Source organism: Pichia kudriavzevii, chromosome 3 (assembly GCF_003054445.1).
Source record: "Pichia kudriavzevii chromosome 3, complete sequence".
Taxonomy (NCBI): Eukaryota; Fungi; Ascomycota; class Pichiomycetes; order Pichiales; family Pichiaceae; genus Pichia; species Pichia kudriavzevii.
The window spans coordinates 591,706-617,002 of record NC_042508.1 but is presented as its reverse complement, the minus strand read 5'-3'; the positions used below and the strand labels follow the sequence as shown (position 1 = coordinate 617,002).

The 25,297-nt window shown below is 38.0% G+C and overlaps 12 protein-coding genes and 1 non-coding gene across 13 annotated transcripts; 5 read left to right on the top strand and 8 right to left on the bottom strand.

The window, feature by feature from the left end:
- Window positions 1-22: 22 nt before the first annotated feature.
- On the bottom strand, window positions 23-1,447 carry C5L36_0C02910 (uncharacterized protein; the record flags this gene model as incomplete). The annotated part of the gene is made up of 1 exon (XM_029465967.1): window positions 23-1,447. One exon carries the CDS (start codon window positions 1,445-1,447, stop codon window positions 23-25), a length of 1,425 nt encoding a protein of 474 aa, XP_029321827.1.
- A 245-nt stretch (window positions 1,448-1,692) lies between these two features.
- C5L36_0C02900 (uncharacterized protein) lies at window positions 1,693-3,906 on the top strand (the record flags this gene model as incomplete). The annotated part of the gene is made up of 1 exon (XM_029465966.1): window positions 1,693-3,906. One exon carries the CDS (start codon window positions 1,693-1,695, stop codon window positions 3,904-3,906), a length of 2,214 nt encoding a protein of 737 aa, XP_029321826.1.
- A 108-nt stretch (window positions 3,907-4,014) lies between these two features.
- C5L36_0C02890 (uncharacterized protein) lies at window positions 4,015-7,872 on the bottom strand (the record flags this gene model as incomplete). The annotated part of the gene is made up of 1 exon (XM_029465965.1): window positions 4,015-7,872. One exon carries the CDS (start codon window positions 7,870-7,872, stop codon window positions 4,015-4,017), a length of 3,858 nt encoding a protein of 1,285 aa, XP_029321825.1.
- A 427-nt stretch (window positions 7,873-8,299) lies between these two features.
- Window positions 8,300-9,805, top strand: C5L36_0C02880 (uncharacterized protein; the record flags this gene model as incomplete). Its single annotated transcript, XM_029465964.1, has 1 exon — window positions 8,300-9,805. One exon carries the CDS (start codon window positions 8,300-8,302, stop codon window positions 9,803-9,805), a length of 1,506 nt encoding a protein of 501 aa, XP_029321824.1.
- Window positions 9,806-10,048: 243 nt separating this feature from the next.
- On the top strand, window positions 10,049-11,029 carry C5L36_0C02870 (uncharacterized protein; the record flags this gene model as incomplete). The annotated part of the gene is made up of 1 exon (XM_029465963.1): window positions 10,049-11,029. The coding sequence occupies one exon, from the start codon at window positions 10,049-10,051 to the stop codon at window positions 11,027-11,029; it is 981 nt and encodes a 326-aa protein (XP_029321823.1).
- Window positions 11,030-11,138: 109 nt separating this feature from the next.
- Window positions 11,139-11,807, bottom strand: C5L36_0C02860 (uncharacterized protein; the record flags this gene model as incomplete). Its single annotated transcript, XM_029465962.1, has 1 exon — window positions 11,139-11,807. One exon carries the CDS (start codon window positions 11,805-11,807, stop codon window positions 11,139-11,141), a length of 669 nt encoding a protein of 222 aa, XP_029321822.1.
- An 850-nt stretch (window positions 11,808-12,657) lies between these two features.
- Window positions 12,658-14,343, bottom strand: C5L36_0C02850 (uncharacterized protein; the record flags this gene model as incomplete). The annotated part of the gene is made up of 1 exon (XM_029465961.1): window positions 12,658-14,343. The coding sequence occupies one exon, from the start codon at window positions 14,341-14,343 to the stop codon at window positions 12,658-12,660; it is 1,686 nt and encodes a 561-aa protein (XP_029321821.1).
- An 819-nt stretch (window positions 14,344-15,162) lies between these two features.
- C5L36_0C02840 (uncharacterized protein) lies at window positions 15,163-15,384 on the top strand (the record flags this gene model as incomplete). Its single annotated transcript, XM_029465960.1, has 1 exon — window positions 15,163-15,384. One exon carries the CDS (start codon window positions 15,163-15,165, stop codon window positions 15,382-15,384), a length of 222 nt encoding a protein of 73 aa, XP_029321820.1.
- Window positions 15,385-15,579: 195 nt separating this feature from the next.
- On the bottom strand, window positions 15,580-15,652 carry C5L36_0Ctrna7R. Its single transcript has one exon. It is a non-coding gene; the product is annotated as a tRNA-Arg (tRNA).
- Window positions 15,653-16,904: 1,252 nt separating this feature from the next.
- C5L36_0C02830 (uncharacterized protein) lies at window positions 16,905-18,224 on the bottom strand (the record flags this gene model as incomplete). The annotated part of the gene is made up of 1 exon (XM_029465959.1): window positions 16,905-18,224. The coding sequence occupies one exon, from the start codon at window positions 18,222-18,224 to the stop codon at window positions 16,905-16,907; it is 1,320 nt and encodes a 439-aa protein (XP_029321819.1).
- Window positions 18,225-19,109: 885 nt separating this feature from the next.
- Window positions 19,110-20,498, bottom strand: C5L36_0C02820 (uncharacterized protein; the record flags this gene model as incomplete). The annotated part of the gene is made up of 1 exon (XM_029465958.1): window positions 19,110-20,498. The coding sequence occupies one exon, from the start codon at window positions 20,496-20,498 to the stop codon at window positions 19,110-19,112; it is 1,389 nt and encodes a 462-aa protein (XP_029321818.1).
- A 1,242-nt stretch (window positions 20,499-21,740) lies between these two features.
- On the top strand, window positions 21,741-22,175 carry C5L36_0C02810 (uncharacterized protein; the record flags this gene model as incomplete). Its single annotated transcript, XM_029465957.1, has 1 exon — window positions 21,741-22,175. One exon carries the CDS (start codon window positions 21,741-21,743, stop codon window positions 22,173-22,175), a length of 435 nt encoding a protein of 144 aa, XP_029321817.1.
- Window positions 22,176-22,593: 418 nt separating this feature from the next.
- C5L36_0C02800 (uncharacterized protein) lies at window positions 22,594-24,177 on the bottom strand (the record flags this gene model as incomplete). The annotated part of the gene is made up of 1 exon (XM_029465956.1): window positions 22,594-24,177. The coding sequence occupies one exon, from the start codon at window positions 24,175-24,177 to the stop codon at window positions 22,594-22,596; it is 1,584 nt and encodes a 527-aa protein (XP_029321816.1).
- Window positions 24,178-25,297: the final 1,120 nt, after the last annotated feature.

The following is a 25,297-nucleotide window of genomic DNA, read 5'->3' as shown; positions in this document are numbered from 1 at the left end:
TACAGAACAGTTACATCTTAAGCTAAAAGTGGATATCTTCACCCCTAATCCACTGGATAATAAGATATATATTTAAAAATCCAATAAGTGCCCATGATGAAATCCCTAGTATGTTCATGACCAATGAATTGGAGAAGTCTTTCATTTTAATTTGATCATTATTTGAAACCAATGCGGTGGTTTCGTTCGCAGGATGAGACTGTTCGTCGTTTATTACTTTGACTGACATGATTGAACTACTTGCCGTAAAATATAGTAATGGCGCTGTTACAAATGGTAATATTAATGAAAGAACAACTTGCGACAAGTTTAATATCATTGCAACTCCTGATCTATCAGAAAATATCGCCATAAATAAACATGGGATGATACTGATAGACCTTGTAATTATTCTCCTTATAAATGGATTCAACTTCCAATGGATACTTCCTTCTGCTATAACCATTCCTGACATAGTACAAATAATACCAGCAGCTATTGAAGAGAAAAACATGGCTAAGGCAAAAATCAGTCCTGCTTGCTTGGAAATATAATGGCATAACATATCGTATATAGAAATTAAATCAGCATCCTCAGCCCCTGGCTTTCCAAACAAAGATGCAGCAGATACAACTAAAATTGATGAATTGATAAATACAGCAATTATGCAGAGTGATAAGATAAGCTCAATATATGAATAATTCAAACAATAGTGGATTGCATTCAAGGAAGGTTTGTGATAAACTTCACCATTTTCATGTTCTTCAAAACTGCATGAGCCCGAATTAATATCGAACTCTTTCAACCTTGGTTTAACTAAGTTTGAACCAAGATAAAGAGAATGGGGCATGACTGTGGCACCAACTATACCTAACCCAAGGTATATTGCATTCTTGTTTTGAAAAAGAATTTTAGAAGGTAGAAATCCTTTTATAACATCACGTTTAGATCCGATATCTACTTTTGCAACCAAGGCAACAAAGCACACAAATGTGAGTATCACTAGCATTGAAACAAAAATCTCAAACTTACGGATATGCTTCAGTGATTTATCTGGATTATACGCAAAGATAATGACTAACACATCAAGAATTGTCAAAAGTACTCCAATTTTTAGGGGAATGTTGAACAGTATATTTAGTGCAATAGCTGTACCGACAACCTCAGCTAAGTCCGTGAAAATAACGGCGATTTCTGCTAAAATATAATTCAACCTATTGAGCCAGTTAGGGAGATGTTTTCTGCAATTCTCGGATAAATCAAGGCCCGTCACAGTTCCCAACTTTATGCATAAACATTGCAATATAACAGCAAAAACATTGGAAATGAGTATAAAAAACAAATGTGAAAAATGGAATTGTGCTCCAGCAGCCGTCGATGTAGAATAGTTACCTGGATCAATGTAGGCACATGATACAAGAAGGCCTGGACCAACAAATTTTATCAACTTTTTCAAATCAAGTCTCATTTAATGTAAAGACAATGTTAGTAGAACAAGTAGTACCCTTATATTAGCACTATTCACAACACGAATAGTTTTAAATAATTTATACAATTAGAAGAGGGGAGGGCAATAAGGAAGGAGATATTCTAAGTTATATACGAGATCTTTTCTAACAATGGTTCGAGCATAACCATTTTTCTAGAGCACTTTTTATCTGTTGATCAGCCGACTTCAATCATTAAACACCGAACAATTAGAGCACCAGACCAATGCGAATTCAAAGACTTTCAAGAAACGTTTCAGCTGCCGTTTTATCTACCAGTTCTATTTCAACACAAGTTTCGGTTTTGAAAGAGCTGCTTGAAAATGCCATTGATGCGGTGGACAATAAAACGGAACTAGATGCAGATGCATATGCTCAGATACAAATTGAGTTAGATAAGGACTCTGCGGGCTTGGATTATATGCTGGTACGTGACAGTGGAGTTGGTGTCAGTAAAAACGATCGAAATTTGATGTGTCTCAATTGTACTACATCAAAACTTCATTCAGTAGACGATTTGTCAAAAGGGGTAAAGACGTGTGGCTTTAGAGGTGAAGCACTAAATCTAATTGCCCGAATATCAGATACTATGGTTATTAGTACGAAAACTGAAGAAGACACATTAGTTGAAAGTTGGAGCGTAAATAAATCAGGTTTGCCGAATACCGATGCCAAAATGGTTCCAGGCGCCAATGGCACATCCGTGAAAGTTACTGGACTTTTTCACTCCACTCCTGTCAGATATAAGTATTTGAAAGAGCAAAGGAAACGTTTGCTGAAGGCATTAGATGAAGTTGTTTTGACTTTTGCCGTTATATATAGAAAGATCAGATTTCAAATCATATATGTCAAGTTTAGTCCCAATGGGAGAATTACCTTAGTGGAGAATAAGACGTTTTCTAACAAATTCAATAGAGAGCATTTTTTTTACGATGCATTAGATGTACGAAAAAAGGGTTGGCTTGAAAATTCAGATCTTGTTTTCGAAATACATAATATGACACAAGGAAGTCTTGCTATTTTCGCAAACGTCCTTCTACCCACTATGACAGCTGATTTTCCCATCATCAAAAATTCTTTAAAGATTCTAGCTGTCAACTCAAGGCCACTTAATCTCTCTTTGAGAGTCGGAAAGTTAATTTTGAGAATGATTAACGAAATATATACAAGGAATGGTCTTCTTAAACCCTGCGTTTGGTATATCTCTTTAACATTCCCTACGAACAGCGTTGATTTTAATATAGAACCAGAAAAGTCTGACATCATTATAGTTAACGAAGAAAAGGTGCTCGAAAGGTTATCTGAAGAGTTGAACAAAACTGTAAGAAAACAACACAAACTTGAGAATGAAGATGCTTTGTGTGCTCCTTCAAAAAGCCACCAAGCTTTAGAATCGCAAATTGCTAATAATAACTCGATTGATCATGGTATAACAATTACTCAGAAAACCAGTGAAAATAAGCCCGAACGCCCGTCCACATTTGAAGAACTGGCAGAGCATTTTGTTCAATCAGATGATGAATCTTTGGTGAGAGAGCTGGAGTCAACGATAAAAAGTGTTCAAATGCAGGCCATAGATAATGGATTATCTTTTGATAACCGCAATGAATTAGATATTTTACTTCCGTGCTCTGGGAAGATTGGACCGAACACAAAGTCTGACATAACAGAGAATATGTGCCTTGATTCAACTGTTCAACAGAAGAAAGAAAAACATCACGGAAAAACCATTATAAATAGAGACTGTAATCAACAGGAAAATAGAGAGGATACGATCCATAGTATTGATGATGGTCATTTTGGTAACTTTGATATCAGTGAAGGTGATGATGCAGAATGGTCTCATACGATCTATAACACCACTCGACTGTCTTCTGAGTTGGACGTGCCGAGTATTTCCTTAAACCCTAATAAGGAGCTATCTCACCAACTGACGGCTTCTGTCCAGAATTCCAGTTCCTTGGCAAACTTTTCTTATGAAACTCATGACAGTAGCAAATATGATGGAAGCACCCTAGTAGAGCCTTCGACTCTTTTGGCCAAGCCATTACGAGATGCAGCTTTTGTAAAATCGCCATCTCCCTTATCCCATGCAAACACGGGCAAAACCCCCAAAAAACAGACCTCCCTAACCTCTTTTGGAACATATATTCTTAGAGAACCACTAAAAGCTTCCACAGACTCTTCTGTCATCAGGCTGCCTAGAATAACAGAATGCTCGAAACATACCAAAGGTAGTGTTGTAAAGGTACCATTTGATCTTACCTTAGACTCAAAAAATCGGATAATACAATTAGAAGATGACGAAAACTGGACAGGAAGAGAAGGAATTCCTTCGAGTACCATTCTTGAGGGAGCCTCGAAATTGTATGAATCTACTTCTTATAATCCATCTAGAGTTAAGTTGTTGAGGGAAGTAGGTATTTACCGGTACGCCTAAAAAAATAAGCAAACCAATACTTTTAGAAGAACAAGGCTTTTGCCAAAAATAAATGATTATGCAGTAATACAAATAAATTTTTTACATATATATAAATACTAGACTAAGCTAAATCTTTTCGTTTCTTGCAATACAAAATTTGTCCTGGATTTCTATTGCCTCGTAAGTACCTTCTAAGTTTGCCATTATATGGTACTCATTGGACATGATATCTTCAACAACCTCAGTTTCCACAATTTTCGAAGTATCATCCAATTCTCTTCTGATATAAGTTAATTTGAATGGCGGCGTACCGGTCAATAAGAACGTAATATCTACTTGTTCACCTTCGTGGATGTCTTCCTCAACGCTATCTCCTTGAACAATTTCCACGGAGGGTAAGTCATATATGTATGCCTTCAAATCCTCTCTCTTTAGCTCCGCATAATCGACTCTGCATTCTCTTGCAGAAGAATCTGATAATGACTTGATGTTCAGCACACCTGGACCTGGAGCCCTACGCTTAAAATAGTTTCCTTGGACAGTAACATGCTGAGCAACAGAATTAAACTCATAATCAATACTAAAAGGAGGGATCCCATTTAAAATGTAACTAATCTGATCACCCACACAATAGTAGTTTGAAAACTCTGAAAATCTGAGATCAACTAGCTGATTGGAGCCTTCTACCAAGTGTCGTATTTTGGGGATATCATTCACCTGAATTGTAAGAGATTGTTCTTGCAATATACCTTCATCAGAAACACAGCCATTTGCATCGATTACCTGGTTAAAGGTTAAAACATGAGTACCTAATCCTAGATTTTCATAAACACTTAAAAGATCAACCTGGTTTGTTTGAATATTTTCAAAGTCTATCACCTCTAATGAACCGTCAGCCTCGTGATAGATGTCGACCTTTAACGAGACTGGCAATGCACCATCGACCTGAATATGAATTGGGTCAAGTTGCGATAAATTATCTAAGTTAGAAACGCAAGTTTGAATCTTGGCTTTGTTATCCAAAAAACGAGCCTCGGGTAATGCCGCAACCTCATGTCTAATCTCTAATTTCTTGAAATTGTAGCCACTAGACCTTTTCAAATAGCTAACAACATTATCAGTATAGATTGAGTCGAATATTTCTTTTATTGTGTACTTATATATACCACTCTCAGTTGCAGCTAGCTCTAAGCTGAAGTTATCATTATTGATTTGTTCCATTTCTGTTTGAACATTTCCATTTGGGTATAAAACATCATACACAATGATAAAAGGTGCTTCCCCGTTAGCCTTGAAAAGAATATTATCGTTTTGATTTTGGCAAACTTTCGATTTGTCAAATACATTATCAGAATATTGTTTCAATGATTGGCCCTCAATAATAGAGAGTGACGGCATTGACTTGTATTGAATCCTGAGTTCGTAATCATTTGTGATTTTACCCGGACATCCGTCGTGTTTAAACCTGACTAATTTGTAAACACCTTCCTTTGAAAAATCCAAACCTCTTCGTGGATCAAAGCTATTCAATGTGAACAGTTGATTTTCCTTATTATCAAATGAGCTGTAGGAGTATACTAAATCAACCAACCCCGAAGAATGGTAATTTAGAGGAACATTAAAAGATTTTCCCTTCACAATTTCAAAAGATCCATCTTTATAAAAACTTAGCTCGGGGACGTCTCTCTTAACATCAATATGGATTTCTTGTCCTCTAAATTCAACATCACATTCGCTAGAGTCATTAACACTCCTCAAGGACAAAATATGTTCACCCCCTTTGTTAAAATTTGGCGTATGAATTTTAACTTTCTTTTCAAAGATATTATTTAAGGTGAAAAATTCAATATTTTGATCAGGCGACATGATTTCATAGGTAACGTTAAATGGAGGTTTCCCTTCTATATTAAGAACAACATCAGATGCACCACCATGGCAGCATTTGATTCTCTGAACTAATTTGTTTTTGGAAAAATAAGCCTTTGGCCTCTGTTTAAAGTAGGTAACATACCGATGCTCTCCTTCCATATACACGACGTGTTTTTTGTAATACTTGTCACTCAAAGACATGAATTCAATTGAATATGATCCTTCAGTGGACGGTTTAAAGATATGTTCCAACGATGACGACTCTGATCTTATTGAGGCTACTTTTTCGATCCTTAACACTTTTCTCGAGTCATTTGGATCAAGTTTGGAGATTTTATAACCAATCTCAAATGGTGCATTACCTAAGAAATCAAAAATAAACTTGAAACCCGTAGTGCCAACACAGCCATCAACAATCGGGTCCAATTTCACATCCATACTTGGCAATTTAGCTAGAGGAACATTGAGACTAGGTGTCTCAATCTTACATGGACAGTATTTACTGTTACCTTTGATGGTTGAGTATGTACCTGGTTTGTCTGCTAATATACTTTTGTTCCCCTTGGCATCAAAAACCTTGGTGAATGTTCCGAGCATATTAACGGCATCTTTCTCTTCTGGGGTATACTGGAAAGTAACTTCAAAAGGACTTTCAGAGTCGACGTTTGATATTAACAAGTTAAGGTATTTATTGTGATTGAGCAGAATCGGAGTCGTTGGATCAGGATCTACCAACTTCAGCACAGATTGTGGATGAGAAATAAATGAAGAAAAGGTAGATTTATCATTCGGATGAGGAGTGTAGGTCACTACATTACCAAAGCCATCCACGATTTTATTAATAGTGTAGATGTATTTACCTGGCTTTTGTAGCCTCTTTTCTCCTAATGGAACAACAACATTATAACTCTTCGCCCAGCTAATATCTTGCAAATAATGAGAGGCAAATTTAGCATGACCTTGTTTGCTCTGAAAATCTTTGGAGTTTAGGGGAGAATCTATTTTTCTTGAAGAAAACACGGTGGTTGGCGGCAATTTGGATAGTTTACCGTCAATTTCCTCTTCATAGTATAAGGTAAATGGAGGCACCCCTAATACGGAAATTTCTAAATCATCTAAGCTCTCACCAATACACCTATCCATTGAATGGGGTTTCTTCTCAACAAAGGAGGCTTCTGGGCACACTGGAATGATGGTATCTGACCTATATGACCTTATTTGTTTTTCTTTCTTATCTGTGGCTAATTTGATTGAATAATAACCCGCTCTATCTATGGGTATTTCTAATAGCTGAATGTTTGAATCTGCCAACACTGTTGGGTCATACCTTACGTAAGGTGAATTATAGTAATCACTAACAACAAAGCTTTTTAGTTCCCTTTGAGTGTAATTCAAGACAGTATCAATACTATTGAAATCACGATAATTGATTTGTAAATATTTCAAGTCGTAAGTTGATTCCACTTTTACCGGTATTTTTATTTTCTCATTTTTAATAGGACGAATACAAAATTGCTGATTAAACGGATTGATCTTAATCGAAGAGTCTGGTGCATATCTGATTGTCTTCTTACCTTTAAAGTGTTGTGATTGATTGATTATTTCATCTGTAACCATGTATTTTTCCATGATTGCCAATTCCTTCTCCGGTACTATTGAACGATAAATTGGATACAACAATGAGGTTATTGAAAAATTGATACTGAACGTTAACAAAAGCGTTAATGCGTTGATACCGAAAAGCACCATCAAACTAAAAGTAGGAGTAAAAGTGAGTTGTGGGATGTTCAAGAAGGGTATAGCCAGAATGAAGAGACTATCCAAAAAGAAGTACTTGAATAGGAATGAAAGTTTTGGGTTCAAGAAACTGAACAATGACCATCCGTTTTCCGTTAAAGTGTTGGCTGATTTTTCAAGTATGCCGTTATTATGGATGAGAAACAATTCGTATCCTTTCCATGCCTGTATCAATATAAACATGGCCCATACATAATATCGCTGTGATTCGGCATCCAATACGTTCTCTGAAATAAGCAGTCTGCCTCCATTGGTAGATTTTATGGGTGGTTTCTTAGTATTGACGGTTTTTTCATATCCGAGATCTTCCTTTTGCATCTTATAGAATCTCTCTATCTACCAGTTGACCTAAACGTGTAATGAGAGGAGAAGGTTCTGCTCGAGGTTGATGCACAGCTCTCCATTCCACGGTCTTTCCACTAACCCATTGTAATTACCAGAGAGAAATCCCATAGAAAAGAAAAAAAAAAAGAAAAAGAAAAAAAAATGCCGCCGCACGATATCCGCTTTCACTCGTATTCACTTGCCCCATTGGGCAGGTAAAGCTATACTTGACAATGATCAAGAGGGGTCCCACCAGAATGCTTATCTAGCCGGTAGGGGAGAAGCCACTGATAACCAGCAAGCTACTATTTAAAAAGTAGCAGCCCCCCCCCCCCCCCCCCGCTGATGTTGGAAGAAATATCCAGTATTGAGCAAGCTTGTAGAATATAGGATATCATTGGATATTATTTCTAATAGGATAATGTCAGCACTGTTCAGAACCATTGAGACTCCAAACGGTAAAACCCTGGAACAACCACTGGGTCTCTTCATCGACAATGAGTGGGTGAAAACAAACCGTACTTTTGAGACCATTAATCCGTCCACAGGTGAGGCGATCTGTCATGTTTACCGTGCTGGGGTCCAGGAGGTGAACGACGCTGTCGAAGCTGCAAATAGAGCATTTAGAAACGAATCTTGGTCAGGTCTAACTGGTTCTCAACGTGGCGATTTACTGTATCGCATGTACCAAGTTATCAAAAGAGACGCCGAGAGCATTGCATCGATTGAGTCCATGGATAATGGTAAACCGTATGCTGCAGAATGCCTAGATGGAGATTTAGGTGAAGCTGCTGACGTTTTCAAATATTATGCCGGTTGGGCCGACAAGATCACCGGTGAACTCATTGGCTCGAGTGTATTAGGTAAGAATAAGATGTGTTATGTCGAGCCTACACCACTGGGTGCCGTTGGCGGTATAGTCCCTTGGAATTTCCCGTTTACCATGATGGCATGGAAAATTGCCCCGGCACTGGCGACGGGTTGTACAGTGGTTATGAAGTCAAGTGAAGTCACACCGTTGACGGCATTATGGTATGGCAAGATTGCACTTGAAGTGGGTCTACCTAAAGGTGTACTTAACATCCTCTCCGGTTTTGGATCGGATGTTGGATCGGCCATGGCTTCACATCCAAAGTTGGCTAAGATAGCGTTCACTGGCTCAACTGCAACTGGTAAAAAAATCATGGAAGCAGCAGGTGGTTCCAACTTGAAAAAGGTTACACTAGAGTGTGGTGGTAAATCTCCTTACATTGTTTTTGATGATGCTGACTTAGAATTGGCAGTAGAATGGGCATATTGGGGTATTTGGTATAACAAAGGTGAGGTTTGTACTTCAACTTCGAGATTTTTGATTCAGGAAGACATTTACGATAAGTTTGTTGAGAGTTTTGTTGAGTTGACCAAGACGAGAGCAATCACTGCTGATCCGTTTGATGATAGATGCACTATCGGGCCTTTGGTTTCTAGCTCACAGTACGAAAAAGTCAAAAAGTACGTTGAAATAGGTAAAAATGAAGGAGCAAAGCTACTAACTGGCAAATTCATCGACGGGCCAGGCTATTTCTGTGAGCCATTTATCTTCAGTGAATGCACTGACGATATGACAATCATGAAAGAGGAAATCTTTGGCCCTGTTGTGGGGATTACTAAATTCTCAACGGTTAAAGAGGCGATCGAGAGAGCCAATGCTACGACTTACGGTTTAGGAGCTGCGTTGTTTTCCTCTAACATAACAAAGGCACATTCTGTGGCTGCCAAGTTGGAGGCTGGAATGGTGTGGATCAATTCTAATGGTGATTCTGATATCCACATTCCATTTGGTGGTTCCAAAATGAGTGGTATAGGTAGGGAGTTGGGGCCATACGCACTAGACTTGTTTACTGAGAAAAAGGCAGTTCATGTCAACTTATCGCTTCCGGTCAAGTGATCAATTACATGAATACGATTGCATATAGGTACGTAATTACTATAGTCTTCTCTATATGTAAACTCAAAATGGAAATATCTGGATTTCTGGAAAGTTCTCTACACACGCGTACATGGTATTTTGAAATCTCAACTGCACTTAGATACGAATTAAATAGAATTTCCTTTAATTTAGAATGTACTTGCTTTCCTTCTTCTCCTTTAACATACACAATTGGCTTCCAACCGCTATCAAGGAAACAAAATGGTTGTTCAAAACCCAAATAACTGGCACTGGGTCGACAAGAATTGTATTGACTGGGCTCGTGCCTACTTTGATGAGAAATTGAAGAATGTTGAAGCTCAGGATGATTCAACTACAGTCAAATTGACTTCTGTGAAGAAGGTAGATGGCGATTGTGAGGTTTGCCAACGCAAGGGCAAGGTCATTTCGTTATTTGACATGTCGATTGAAATTAATTATGAATCTAGCACAGGTCACAAAGGGGTCATTAGTATTCCTGAGGTCATGTATGATACCGAACCTCATGAATACCAGTTCAACTTAGATGAAAGAGTCGATGAAAAAACCAGGGTTTTAATCAGATCTAAGTTGATTCCAAAAATCAGGACCATTTTGGAAGATTTTGGTCCAACTTTAATCAATGTTCATGGCTCAGATATCCAAGTCGATGAAGATCAAGTTATGTCTACATTTACAAAGGGTAATCAAAACATGAGCCACATGAAACCAGTCATCAAAGAAAAAACGACACTTAACAAAGGTAATTCAAAGAGTGAAAGTAAGTCAACGCCACTTCCCGAGTATGCCCAGAAATACAACATCTCGAAGCTGAACTTGAGTACGGAATTCAATACGACGGCAGAACAATTATATATAACATTGTTGGATCCACAAAGAGTAGCTATGTGGACCAGGTCTCCACCCGGTGGCATCGAACCAAAGGTTGGTGCCGAATTCAAGCTCTTCGGTGGTGGTGTTGAGGGTAAAATCTTAAGATTGGTGGAAAATAAGGAAATTGAAATGTTGTGGAGAATTAGTAGTTGGAAACAAGGACATTATGTTAAAGTTACCTTTACGTTTGACCAAGGGCATGGAGAAACTATTATGAATGTTTCAATGAATGGCGTTCCAGTTGGTGAGGAAGAACTAGTGGAGGAGAACTTCAAAGATAAGTACTTCAAGGCCATCAAATTGACCTTTGGTTTTGGCGCAGTTTTGTAAGGTTTTCTAAAAGCTCTATATTTTAATTGATGAAATGTTCAAAAGAATAAATTGATGAATACATGTATCTTATATAGTCGGTCTTAGAAAATGAAAAAGAGAATGACAATCATGCTTGATCGTATTTTCTGGAAGCTTCAGCCCAGTTAGCAACATTCCAGATAGCAGAGAAAAATTCAGCCTTGACGTTCTTGTACTGTAAGTAATAAGCGTGTTCCCAGGCATCAAGAGCAAGTAGCGGTTTCAAGTTGCCAGAACAAGTTTCGTGGTTGTACCTTTGGACAATCTCAATTGCGCCATTGTCGGTGTTCTTGGCAATGAAAACCCAGCCAGAACCTTGGACACCAGCTAAAGCTGCATTAGCCTTCTTGATTAAGTTTTCAAAAGAACCATATTGTGTGGTGACTGCCTTGTATAGGCCGCTATCTTCAGATGGCAACTTACCACCGCCATTGGATTGTGGTGCTAAAGATTCCCAGTATAAACAATGGTTTTGGTAACCACCGCCGTGGAACTTGATGTTTTGTTGTAATTCAACGCATTTCTTCAAATCACCAGCAGCTTCTGCTTGTGCATGTTGTTCTAAGGCTTGGTTGATACCATTGACGTAGGTTTGATGGTGCTTAGTGTAGTGCAAAGTGTTCAAATCAGCAGAAATGAATGGTTCTAACTCGGTAAATTTATACTTCAATTCTGGAAGAGAAACCTTGGTTCTAATGGAGTTTCTAATGAAAGAGGTGTTGACTCTGACAGCGGACGTTCTTAATGCAGAAAACATGGTGTTACGGGGTTAGTTCCGAATGTAATGGGAAGAAGGGCAATTGCTATGAAGAAAAAAGAGGAGGTGGACATGGACGAGTTAAATCACAGCTAAATAATATTTTCTCACGAGGACCTTTCCTTACAAATTTTGGTAATCACAATGACCGAAGAACTTCCAGACTTTTCCTCACGCAAACAGCCGTTTACTTTTGTGGTTTATTACACGTATCACTATCGTCATCAACACCTATAGAGTGGAAGATTGTAACTCAAGGGCTTTCTGGAAATTCCCGGAATTTACAGGCTTCAATATATCTTCCTCAACCCCTTCCCCCTATGTTGAAGTTACCTGCGCACTTATCCTAACGGTTACTCAGTGTCCGGAGCCGGGAACCGGACTTAAAATTTATTGCTACTAAATTGAAACATTGTCTCTGCATGTACCTCTGTACTTCTCGTTCTTGCTGTACATGCTCTAATACCAGTTGCTGGTGATCCAGTTATCCCATAAATATGTCGACTGATAAAAGCATCAGAGATCTGTTGACTTTTATCAGACAATTTGCTTATTTCTTTTGCCCTGATTGGCTGAAATTTATACTCCAAATGAAAAAAGGTTGTGAGTTCTATTTCTTCTATGTAGGCAATTCCCAACACAATCACCAATCACGAGAAGGTTTACTTTATATCCTAGCCCGAATCCTCCCAAACTAGTAGTCACGATGTATTCTGTTGAGCTCGGTCTGCAAGATTACCCCTTTTTTTTTGTCCTTATCATACAAAGATGCTACACTTTAGATAGTAATAATCTGAAACAAATCCAGAATTTAGAAAAGAGAAAGAAAACAAAGCATAACTTAACTTGATCAAAAGAAGAAATCAGGATCAGAGCATTTCAAATAGTAGTTCTTTGTCATGATTCTCCATTTTTTCCCCCATTTGATGAAAATCAAACAGGAGAAATTGAAAATCACAGACAACATGAACATTAGCCACGTCGTTGTAACTGTACCATCTGTGTCCAGCCATGGCTGGATTGCAAATGTAAATCCCATACCAATCATGTTTCTGATAAATAACATCATCACCATGCTCTCACTCTGAAACTGTGGATAAGAATCCAAAGCATACGTGAGAATGATTGCCCCGCTAGACCCAATACCAAAACCTAAAAACCCCATACCAAAGCCAGCTGGTCCTACCCAGTTAATGCCGTTGTTCATGCCAATCCCGTAAAGTAGAAGACCCCCTGCTGTGACTAGTGCCGGAACAACCATGAACCATAATCTAAATTCAGGCTCAAGAATACCATTGTTTCTCCTGGCCTTCCAAGCAACAAACCGATCGGATAATGGACCACCCCAAATCATGCCTAAAAAACTACCAATTAATGATGCAAGGTTGGTGTTACCGACGGCAGCTGGACTCATATTGTACGGCTCCACTGAGAAGAATTCTGACTGCGTTGTAGCAATCAAAGATAACCACATCACTGAGACCCCATATGAAAACCCACCCCACGTAACTGCCGGTAAAAGCAATACACATGTTGGACGAAGGAAAATTTTGTACCATGGTCTCTTATCGTTGTATCTGGTTTCCATTGGTTTGAGTTTCTCAAAGTATGTTCTTTTCTGGGGTAACATACTGTTCTTATCTGTTTCTCTGATATCTAGAATAACATTGTCCTTTTCATTGGATATATCGTCAATGATATTTTCTTCTTTGCTTAAGACTTCTGTTAAGATCTCTTTACCCTCTTGTGTGTAATTTTTTCTCTGTCCAACAAATGTGGAATCTTCCATGAAAAATAACTGGATACCGAATAAACTTCCAAAAAAGATAACCAAAAACCAATAGCACCATCTCCAACCTAACGTTTCATTGTCAACAATATAACCAGCAACAAATGGACCAAGATACGAACCTGAATAAAGGGCAAACGTTAATAATGATATTCTCGTTGCTCTTTCATGTTGAAAAAAAATATCTGTTGTTGATATCTGCACCAATGAGTCACATGGTGCACCCGCAAAGCCAGTGAGAATGTTGACTCCATACAACTCACCGATATTTTTACTTACTCCACCAATGATGTTACCTACTGTTTGTAGAATCGTTGCAAACAAATAAACAAACCTTCTACCAAGTGACATAGCCGTTGGTTGTAGAAACAAACAACCTACACCGAGTCCCAACCAACACATTGCAGAAGTGGCGTTTAGTGTGGTGTATGAAGTCTTAAATATGTCAACCCAAATAGACCAAACAGGTCCATTCCAGTTAGTTGCAACTGCTGTTAAGAAAGACCAATAAAAAAGAATGAAAAACTGAAACTCCTTTTTCCATTTGGACCATTTTAATGGGTCGTTGGGGTCATCCGATGGCTGTGGGATTAAAACTATATCCGACTTCCCATTATGTTGAACCGATAGGTTATGTTGAATATCCACTAAGTAAACGGTACCGGGAACCCAATCGTTTTCGACTTCTTCCAAAATAGTGGCCCTGGTCTTTAAGGGTTCTAGATTTTCAGCCATTTTTGTATCCATTGCTGAGTTCTGCTAATCTAGAGAAAATAGAAAGAGAGACTTTTTGAATAAGTCAGTTGATCACATCATTGGTGCTCGCAGCAAAAGAGTTAAGGTATCTTTTATAGCTGTACTAAACTGGAAGCTTATCTCTCCTCTCAGATCCAAAGAATCATTCATTTGTCGGAAATCCATTCCCATTCCCACATATTCATACACGCACAAACCTGTTACCTGTTTGGGGTATTGTTGTCGTGGGGAAGCTAAAAACTTATCTTTGAGGACTGTTATCAATAATGGAGAACACAATACGTAAACTTGAAATGCTGTAGCTACTCCTTATCAATACCAGACATACCAATTCGGGTAACTTAAGCGAGAACAAATTTCGATGTTTAGAATTTAGCACCATTCGATCAAAATCTTAAGTTGAAGAGAACCAGAAAAGTCCCGTCAACTTCAACGGCTGTTCTGATGTCAACGGTATTTCACGGTAGGAAATTCCCATCAACAAAATTGATTGTGTAGTAGCACAACCGTGTATGGAACTTACTCTTTCAGTTTAATAATCCTTCTCTTTTTTGTTTTTTTTTTTCTCCCCTCAAATCCTGTCTCGCTATGCAGCGACGTGTTAAGAATTAAGAAACTCGTGGATTGTAATTAGAACCACGTCACTAAACATTTCGTTGTGCTCCTTAGGACACAAGCTCTAAACAATTAAAAGTACAATGGTTTGTAGAGATGATAACAATTACTGCCTAATGTGTGCAATATATACTAACTAGTTACCACTATTCTCAATTTGTTTCAAAATAGAAAGATCAACAAGTGGGATTGATAATGTTGTTATTGGCAACTTTCATATTTGCATATTACACTATCTGGACATTCATAACTCCGTTCCTTGCCGAAGATAACATTCTCCAAAACTTTTTTTTGCCTAGATACTACGCCATTGCATTGCCTGTTATTGCTTTGATTTTAGGTGTTACTCTAGTGACTACCTTCATTGGGATGGTTATTGTAAAATCTGCTCAAAAAAAGAAGGGCAAGAAGAATTAGTTGCATTTTCTCCTAACTGACGGTATCAAAAAATATAACTTCCTGGCTTCCCATTCCAAATTTCTTATATCATAGCTCATATTCTAAATATCTTACTATATGTCTCTTTAATATTTAGTTTCTTTTAAGTCATTCTTAGGTTTTAAATAATGCAAAAAAACCTCGAAAATTTAAAAAAATATAAGCTAATGCCAGCACCCATGCTGGGAGTCGAACCCAGAATCTTTTGATTAGAAGTCAAACGCGTTAACCATTACGCTACACGGGCATTGCTTGAAAAATAAATATCTGGCAAAAATATATCTCAAAAACCTCTTCCTTTTACGTAAACTTATATGATTTTTTAGACTGAAAAAATTAATAATTAAAGACCCTCTAGGGGTTGTTGAAATAACTTTGAAAATTTTTTATTAGTTTTTTTTTCAAATTTTCTACTTTAAGAAAATGTATCACAAGGAGTTTACTGTTTTTTAATCGATGATTTAAATAGTACAACATGCAGTCAATTAATACTTCATCCTGGCCTAATGTTTCAAAAAATACAAGCAGCAAAATGCATATTGTCAAAAAGCGTATTCCACCAACTTAGAAGCTTTATTAATGACTTTTTAAGCAAACACCAAAAGTCAGCAAATGCTTATACTCGATGCTAAGCACTAATAACCTCTGAATTTTTTCAGAATTATCTTTCTGGATTTATTTCAGTATGTTGTAGGTTATCTATCCTAGGTAATTCGACGACTATAACAGTCCACTTTTCAACTAAATGGTTTTTCTTCTATATTAGTTTATGTTTATCTCCCTTTAGGAGGAGAGATTTTAAGAGTTGGTGAGTTAAAAACATTCACAAAAGACCCCAGTGTTCAACATAATTTAAGCTACAGATTACCAGGACTACTCACGTGACTTCCCAACTAGGAAGTTAGTAGCTCTATAAAAAACTTAAGCATAATAATTCTATACATGCCTAAATAAATGGAAAGTTTTGTTAATCATGCTGTCCATCTAGTCACTGGCTCCAAATAAGGTTACAGTATTCACAATATAAATGATATATACAATTCCCCTCAAATTACATGCAATTGTTCTTTAGCGCTAACGTATGATATTAATGTGTTCTGCTTTACTGTAACAAGGAGGATATCCGGTTGTAAATCGTTGAAGAAGAAGTTAGACGTTGCACGAGTAAGAGTGGTATGATAGCTAGTGTACCTTTATCATTATCCCCGAAGAATTGAAAAGAGAAGATTCTTTCATTTATTTGTTCAATGGGACTTCCAGCATCATAGCGTATTTTTTTACTTCTTCTTTCTTTCTATTCTATTCTCAATTCTATAAACAAAAGGTATAAAAAAAAGGTTACATCAATTAGACGCCATTTGTATATGTGTAAAAAAAACCACCTCTCATAAAAGAGTGTTTAAACAATTGAAACATAAAAAAAAAAGAAAAAGTGTGTAATAGTATAAAAGGAAGAATCCATTTATCAACTAGTCATGGTCAAATATAGCAAGGATCACTTACTGATCTGGCTGTTCTTGTTGATCTTGTTGATGCCTGACATTTGCTTTAAAAGGCCTTGGAACTGTACTTGGTTCCTGAACAACATATAATGATTCATCGATATTAGCAGGAATTGGTTTGATTTCGGTACCTAGTTCTTGTTCAATTTGATATAAGCTAAATCTATCGTTCCAGTTGATTAAATTAATTGCTAGACCATAATGGCCAAATCTACCAGATCTACCAATTCTGTGAAGATAAGTTTCTGCATTTTTAGGGAAATCGAAATTGATGACAACATTAACAGCTTGAATGTCTATACCTCTAGTTAGTAAATCTGTACAAACTAAGTTTCTAACTCTTCCCTGTCTAAATTCATGAAAGACCTTATTTCTATCAGCTTGTTTCATTCTTGAATGAGAATAATAACATGAATAGTCTAATTCTGTGATTTTTTTCGCCAATAACTCTACTCTATTAGCAGAGTTGCAAAATATAATTGCCTGGTTAATCTGTAATTTGGAAAATAAAGTGTTAAGACAATGCAACTTTTGTTTTTCATCAACGAATGCGTAATACTGGGTTATACCTTTTAAGGTTAGTTCGTCCATTAGATTGATTTCATAAGGTTTGTATAAATGTTTCTTCATGAAGGCTTCAACGGTTCTTGGAAATGTTGCACTAAATAATAAAGTTTGATAGTCTTTGATTTTACCATTTGGAGAGTTTTTGTAAGGTAAGAATAATAGAATTTGTTCAACAATGTTTTGGAATTCAGGACTTAGCATCTTATCTGCTTCGTCCATGACAAACATGTTACACGAATCCAATTTAGCGATACCTCTAGCTGCCAAATCTAGGACTCTACCTGGGGATCCTACCAAGACGTGAACCGGGTCGTGTAATCTAACAATATCATCCCTTAATGAAGTACCACCAGTGGTAACCATGACCTGCAATCCCATATGTCTGGAAAAAGTTTTGACAACATGTGCAGTCTGTAATGCCAATTCTCTAGTTGGTACCAAGATTAAAGCCTGGATTTTATCCACCTTTGGTTTTATTTTCTCTAAAGTTGGAATTACAAAGGCACCTGTCTTACCAGTACCATTTTTAGCACGTGCCAATATGTCTCTGCCCATCAATGCAATTGGAATCGCCTCTTCTTGAATTGGGGAAGGTTTCTCGAATCCTGCTTCAAACAAGCCCATGAGTAATTCTCTTTTGAGGTTGAAACTTTCGAATGTTGCGTCTTTGGATCCAACCACATCGTCTGTCTGCGGACGTGAATCTTTGGTGGGTATGTTGAGTTGATTTTTCCAACTTTCGGTTGTCATATCTGTAGAGTTAATAGTTTAATGTTTCAATAATCTAAAATTGTGGTTTCAAAATTTGGTTGAACTGTGAAGAAAGAGGGGGCAGTTTGTTGATATCCTTTCTCTTGTTTGTTATGATGTGAAAATATGCTCACTCGATGAAAAGTAAATAGGAGATATCTCGCGTAGATTGAGTCAAGTAAGACCAAATTTCCTGTGTGTCTGTGTGTACTCTATATATGTTATTCATAGATAGCAAGAACCATCAGCCGCCACTGTCGACGAGAAATACATGTCTCTCCCTATTTGAAAGTAATGAGAAATTACTCGATATGAGAAATCTGAGAAAAAAAAAAACAAAAAAAAAAAATAAAACAAATTTTGACAAAAGAAAAAAAAAGATTTATGGTATACGTTGGACATAAACGGAGTGTACCTGAATATAGGTATGTATTTGAGTTCAGCTGAACAATGCGAGATGAATTGTCGTTTGAAACGGGAAGATTTTAGATAATATAGCAGTAGTAGACATACGGGCCAGCCCGCACTATACATAAATACACAGAAGTAAACGGGAAAAAGAAGACTCACAAGTATTAACGATCAAGAAGGAGGAAACCATGGAGGCATTCTATGTACGACGTGTTTATTTACTTATATCAATCAATCATTGGATAGAAAAGGAGTTTTTGAATGTAGTTTTAAAATCTGGAGCCTGGTTTCCAATTAATGGGTCGTCAATACATGTAATTAGCTGATGAGTATGTCAACCGAGAGTCAATGGTTCTTTTTTCCCCTATAAACTTAGTGACATCCATACTTAAATTCTTTATCTCTTTCTTTTTCGGGTTGATTTGGTTCAGCTTGGTTCAATTTATTTTGGTTTCATTTCTGCCCCTCTTATTGTCAGAGGGTTATATCTAGTACCAACCGTATATCATCGACATTCGAGGACGCCAAATCCTCAAGAAACGGTAATAGGTCGGTCAATTCGCAGTCATGAGAATCACTGAACCAACTGGATATAGGCACCGCATGATGAGGGTGAAAGACATAAGAGGCTGGAGAATTGTCGATTATAATCAGGTCTTCTAAAGGTCTACCCATTTGAGATAAGTTTTTAATATAGTTTCCTTGATAATTGTAACAGCTATCTCTAAACAACCGATGATGAATAGTTTTATGTGGATCTAGTATGTCTAATAGAGGGTCTCCATATCTTGCAACAGAAGCTGTAAAAACAACAACTTCGAACAATTGACCAACTCTTTCTAAAAACTTGTCAACACCAGGTCTTTTGATAACATACACATTATGAATTTGATTTTCGATATCCACCGGTATAACAAAATCGCATTGCCTAACGTATTTAAAGGAGGAATGAACCAACGTTTCGTCCAAATCAAGAATCAAGCATTTTTTCCCTTTTAGTTTTTCAGGTTGAGGACCTAATAACCAACCTGTACTCGATACAGTCTGATCCGGTAAGATTTCCGTTAAATCCAAACCAAACTGATCATCATAGAAACTTTGATTGTTGATTTGGCTGTTTAGAGGATTGTTTGGATCATAAGTGGATATTGGGTTATGGATGTTATTGGCCATTTCAGAAGTGGGGTTATGATCAGTATAATTACCGGTATTGGTATTAGTATTGGTATTATTGTTGTTATTGGTAGTATTATTGCCACTATCATTATGGCTATTATAAGGAGGTTTCTCCATTTCATCAGTACTGGCGGTTTGGTTATCATGGATCCTAACAATGTCATCATCATCATTTTTCGAAGATTCTGTTGATTCTTTCGAGTCCGCAATCTCTTCAACTAGTTCTTTGTATTCTGGCGGCGTTGACATCTTAGCAGTATTGTTAGCATCAATCATTTTGGCGTTGCCATTGACAATCTTTGTATTATTGATGGCGTTGCCTATATTGTTGTTGTTTGTGCTGTTTTTTGCTAAAGTTTTACCGCTTGATAAGGGGTTTATGTTAGAATACATGGTTTTCTGTTGATGGGAGTCCATGTTATAAGGAGACGATTTGGTATTCTTGTACGGATCGACCAAGGAAGAGTTTTTCAGAGAGGAGGGAATGCCGGAAGGAGGGTGGGATTTATTAGTTGGAGAAGGGGTGAGAGCTCTTTGTAGATTTGACTGGGTTTTGGAGAGGCGTTGGTTTGAGTGGTTAGAGATTGTTCTGTACTGGATATGTTGGCCTTCTCTTCTATGGTTATTTTGATGACGAGACGATGAATCTGGTTCGAAGCAGCAGAGGAAAGAAGATAGAAAGGACATGGCCCGACTAGACTAGACAAAGGCAAAGACAAGGAGCAGGACCTTTCAATGGATGAGATGAGAGAAGGGATAGCAGAGTGGTGGGGGGGTTAAATGATTACTCGAAAGGTAATAAGGAAGGTGGGGGGTGAGTAAGAGCAGGTAAAGGTTAAATAGGGGGTAAAACACAAAGTCGAAATGAAGGTAGAAATGGAAATGGAAATGGAAACGGAAATATAGGTGTTTTCTAGAGTTTTTTTCGGTGTTCGAGTTGCAAATGGAGAGGACAAAAAAAACCCATAATGAGAGGAACAGCTTAAGCTGGAGAAAAAAAAAACAAGAAAAAACAAAAAACGAAAAACGGGGGGGGGGGGGCAAAAAGAGAGAAAACTTTTTTTTTTTTCCAGGAGAAGCCGAACTTGTTGCGTGCACTAACAATTACAAGTAATAAGGAGGTACTTTGAGGGTTGTTGCTTTTGAGCAGCAAATGTGTTTTCGGCAAGGATAGTGGATGCTGGGAGAGCTGGAGACAAGGGGAGACAAGGGGAGACAAGGGGAGACAAGGGGAAGGGTCACTGTTGCTTGGCACTTGAGATTACAGATTAAAGAATAGAGAAGAGCCGAGCGATTAGTTTTATTAATAGGCTCGGTAGTAGTAGTAATAAGGGTACGTATAGTTATAAGAGTGGATATAGTAATATGGCCTTAGTAATATGGCCTTAGTAGTGTTGGCCATGGTGTAAATTATGGTATTAACATTAGTACAAGTGGTGGCGAGAACAACAGCAATAGCAGGGGTATTACGACGTGGGTTGACAAAGCAATGCCTAAAGCGGAAAGAGGCAAGTTTGAGAGGAAAAAAGAGAGTCCTATTAATTTATACCATTATTAACAAAACGCCTTCGACGGCGTCGACGCGTCGCTGACGCATATTGTGCGCGGGCCACGTGTCAGCGACGCGTCGACGACGGGTTTAATTCCATTTAAGATTTAATTTATTCAAGCTATAGGAGAACAAAAGAAGCTTATTAAACACAAGAAAGGGGAGCGATTTCCCCCCATTTTATGTCTTCTCCCTCTCGACTCCAATTTCTGACAAATACAGAAAATCTAATCTCACTTATGCAGCGTGAGGTTTTAAATATGTAATGGAAGATTTGAAGCGTCAAGTGTCCACAGTGAGAATTTCGGGTTTCCATATAAAGTCGCCACCCCCCGCCCATTAATTGTAGAAATTAGCTGAACTTAACCAATGCAGTATTAATGTTGGGATTCCTTTTACTCGTTTTCGCCGTTGTGGTTGTTAATAAGTACTTCTCTTATCAGAATACCCAGTTGAACTCTCAAGGCTCAAAAACATATTCAAACTTATCCCCGTCTCCAAAAATGGTCCAAGTCATCAAATCAGAATCAGAATTCTCCACCGCAATCAAGGCAGACAAGTTGGTTGTCGTTGACTTCTTTGCCGTCTGGTGTGGTCCTTGTAAAATGATTGCCCCAATGCTGGAGAAGTTCTCCCAACAGTATTCAAACGTTGCCTTCTACAAGGTTGATGTCGACGAATTGCCCTCTGTGGCCCAATCCCAAGAAGTCACCTCAATGCCTACTCTTCTCTTCTTTAAGTCGGGCGAGTTGGTAGGCAAAGTCATTGGCGCTAATCCTGCTGCTATAAAGCAAACCATTGACAAGTTGGCTTGAACTCAAAGAAAAAAAACGGAAAAACAAAATTATTCTTTGACACTCTGACAATGTTCAAACTGTTGTATATACAGACACAGTGATCTATCTATGTTGTATACATATACATATATATATATATATAATGTATATACACACACAAATTTACAGAATATCTGTATCTCCTTGTTTACCTCCATTGCCATTCTAGTTTGTTGCCGTGGATGGCCATTTATAATTCTTGCTTGTACTGGTATACCGAATTGCATCACTTAATCACATAATACAATACATAGGTGAAATCAACACCAATAGTCAAGGGAAAGTACTTTTGGACTTGAACAATAGTGGGGAAAACCAGCGTTCAACTAGAAAGGGAATTACCAATATAGTTAGAACTTGAGCTAACCTGAACAATGACTTAAATTATATATATACACTAATTTTTACCAAACACATCTGCAAATAGACTATCCAGGTCAAACTCTTGTGCCCACTCCTTGACAATGGTGGTCTGTTCAACCTTGGCTGGTGGCTTTGCTCCACTGGCTCCGTTGGGAATCTTAGTCTCAACCTCAGTAGAATCACCGCTTTTTGCACTGCTTGACTTTGGTAACGTCCAGCCTTGAAACTTGCCGTCCCTCCAATCCTTCAATACAACCAACGATGCGGCATGCAGGTTAGGCACACCACCACGGCCTAGTCTCCCTTGACTTCTTGATATATGGATGAGAACCTTCTTGGTGAAATCATTCAAATCAATAGATGCCAATGCAGGTAATTTATAGAACTCCTTGAACGATTCTGCCATGGAGTTGTCCGTCGATAACCTCTTTAACAAATAAGAAACGGCGTTAATTGGATCTTCAATCTGCTTCTCCGGAATGGCACTCAGAATTGCCAATTTTGCCTCGTACTCCTTCTTTTGTCTTGTAGTTAAACTGCCGCTCTTTTTGACATTCTCAGGGAATACAATACCAGGAGAGTCAATGATCTTCAACTTGTTGTCAATCTTGATCTCCCTCAATGTACGTGTTACACCCGCTTGGTTTCCAACAGGACATGGCTGCTTGGACTTGTTACTGCCCTTACCGGAATGTTGGTTGGTCAATGCATTGATTATCGACGATTTACCAACATTAGGATATCCAATCACACCAACTGTAATGGTACGATGTAAATTAGATTTACTTGCATACGCCTTCAAGGCCAATAACAATTGGTTGGCCGTCGCATTTTGCGTTAGTTTCTTGTTGAACGTTTTACCGTTATTGGATCCACTTGATCCCTTGATTGGAATCGTTGGGAAAGAACTTCCAAGGAAATCCAACCATTTCTTGACAATCTCATCAGGAACCAAATCGACCTTGTTCAACAACAAAATCAATCTCTTACCTTGACTTTGTAGAATTGACTCCTCAATTTTCTTTGACCTCGTATTCTCCGGATCACGAGCATCCAATACATATAGTATAACATCTGCATCATCAACGACATTCTTGAACACCTTATCAAATTGTTTTCTAGACTTTTCAATTTCACTCTTGTTGGCTCTCTCATCATCTACTTCCTCATCGTCTAGTGGAAGATCACGCTCAATAACCTCGTAATCATCTTCAACCATTGCATCTCCATCATCATCTTGCTCGTCTTCACCTTCATACTCTCTCGCTGCAGCCTGCGCACTCTCCATCAAAGCTGCCATGTCGTCGCCCAATTCACCTTCAATCTCCATTGCATCTTGCGCATCCTCTAAACTGCCTGCTTGTACAGCTTTTCTTTGTTCTCTCATTAACCTCTTTTGTTCCTCCCTTTCTTGCTTCCTCATCTCAATCTCCGCAATAATCTGCTCCTTGTAAGGAAATGACGCTGGAATGCCAGGATCCTTTGGATGTCTAGACTTCCAGGTAACGTCCTTCTTTGCTGCCTTCTTATCCTTACGACGTTGAGCTGAAGCTTTCTTCTTAATACCTTCCCTTAAACGGGTGGTCATACGCTTAGACGTTGGCTTCTTGACTCTCATATTGATAGCTTAAACACTTGGTCCTAAAGTATTTAGAGTTCCTGGTGCAAGAATAAAGTGTTGGTCAAACCTTTTAATCCAAAGGAGATTTTTCTCTTCTTCTCTAATATATAGATCGATAATCAAATGAAAAATTTTAATTTTTCATGTTAGAAAAAAAAAATACATATCTCTGCATATTTTCGTTTTCTTTTCGCATTGATACACAAATTTTCCTGCTTATTTCTCTTCCCCCCCCCTTAACTACTCCAAAGAATAACGCTCGAGAGGCGCATGACAATCACGTGACTACGTAGCCAATTGATTTGCACGTGCCACAGTGCTTGGTTACATTGCATTGCCGCCATTTTTTTTTTGCCAATTTGGGACCCTGGAAGCTTGGGCAATATTTACCACACTTGCTCACAACATGAATGCAGCATGGCCTATTGGCCCGTTTCACAGGATTGGCAAGGACATTACTAATATCGAGCAATTCTTGAAGTTTACCTTTTTTTGGAATTTTTCTTAAGTTGGCTTGATTGTATTCTAAGTGGGGTGTAATAGAGGACATGGCCCCATTGTGTCATTTGCGGATTTTGACATTGATAGCCATGAGACGGCACGTGCACAACGCAAGAAATGATATTAGTCAATCAAATTTGAACAGTTGGCAAGTCTCCAACTAGATGGTGTAAATATAATAATCCTTATACGAGGTTTGCCGAATAACTATTAGTCGTAAGGCACGGTAGCAAATATGCCAGCCTCTCATATTAAAATTTGTAAGTTGTGACACCTTCTTTTGTCCACTAGCAGATATGGCAAGAATAGAAAGAGGGAAAGCAAATGCAAATGTTGCATGCACGCACCTTCTAAATTGAGAATATTGTTGTGCATATTAACTTTGTGAGCTATCTATTATCGGCCCTAAACTTTCACCCTTGGATAATGTCAACTGTCACTTACAATTTCTGTCAGCTGAATAATTGGACTTCTCTCCTAGTGAATAAGCTTCCACCCGAAAGCATTCATCATGTAGGAGGGCCATCCCCCTCCTCCCCTGGTTGCTCTACAGCAGTTGCAAGAAAACGGTATTATTGTGCGTGGCCAATGAAAATCCTGGGAGTTTACCATTTTT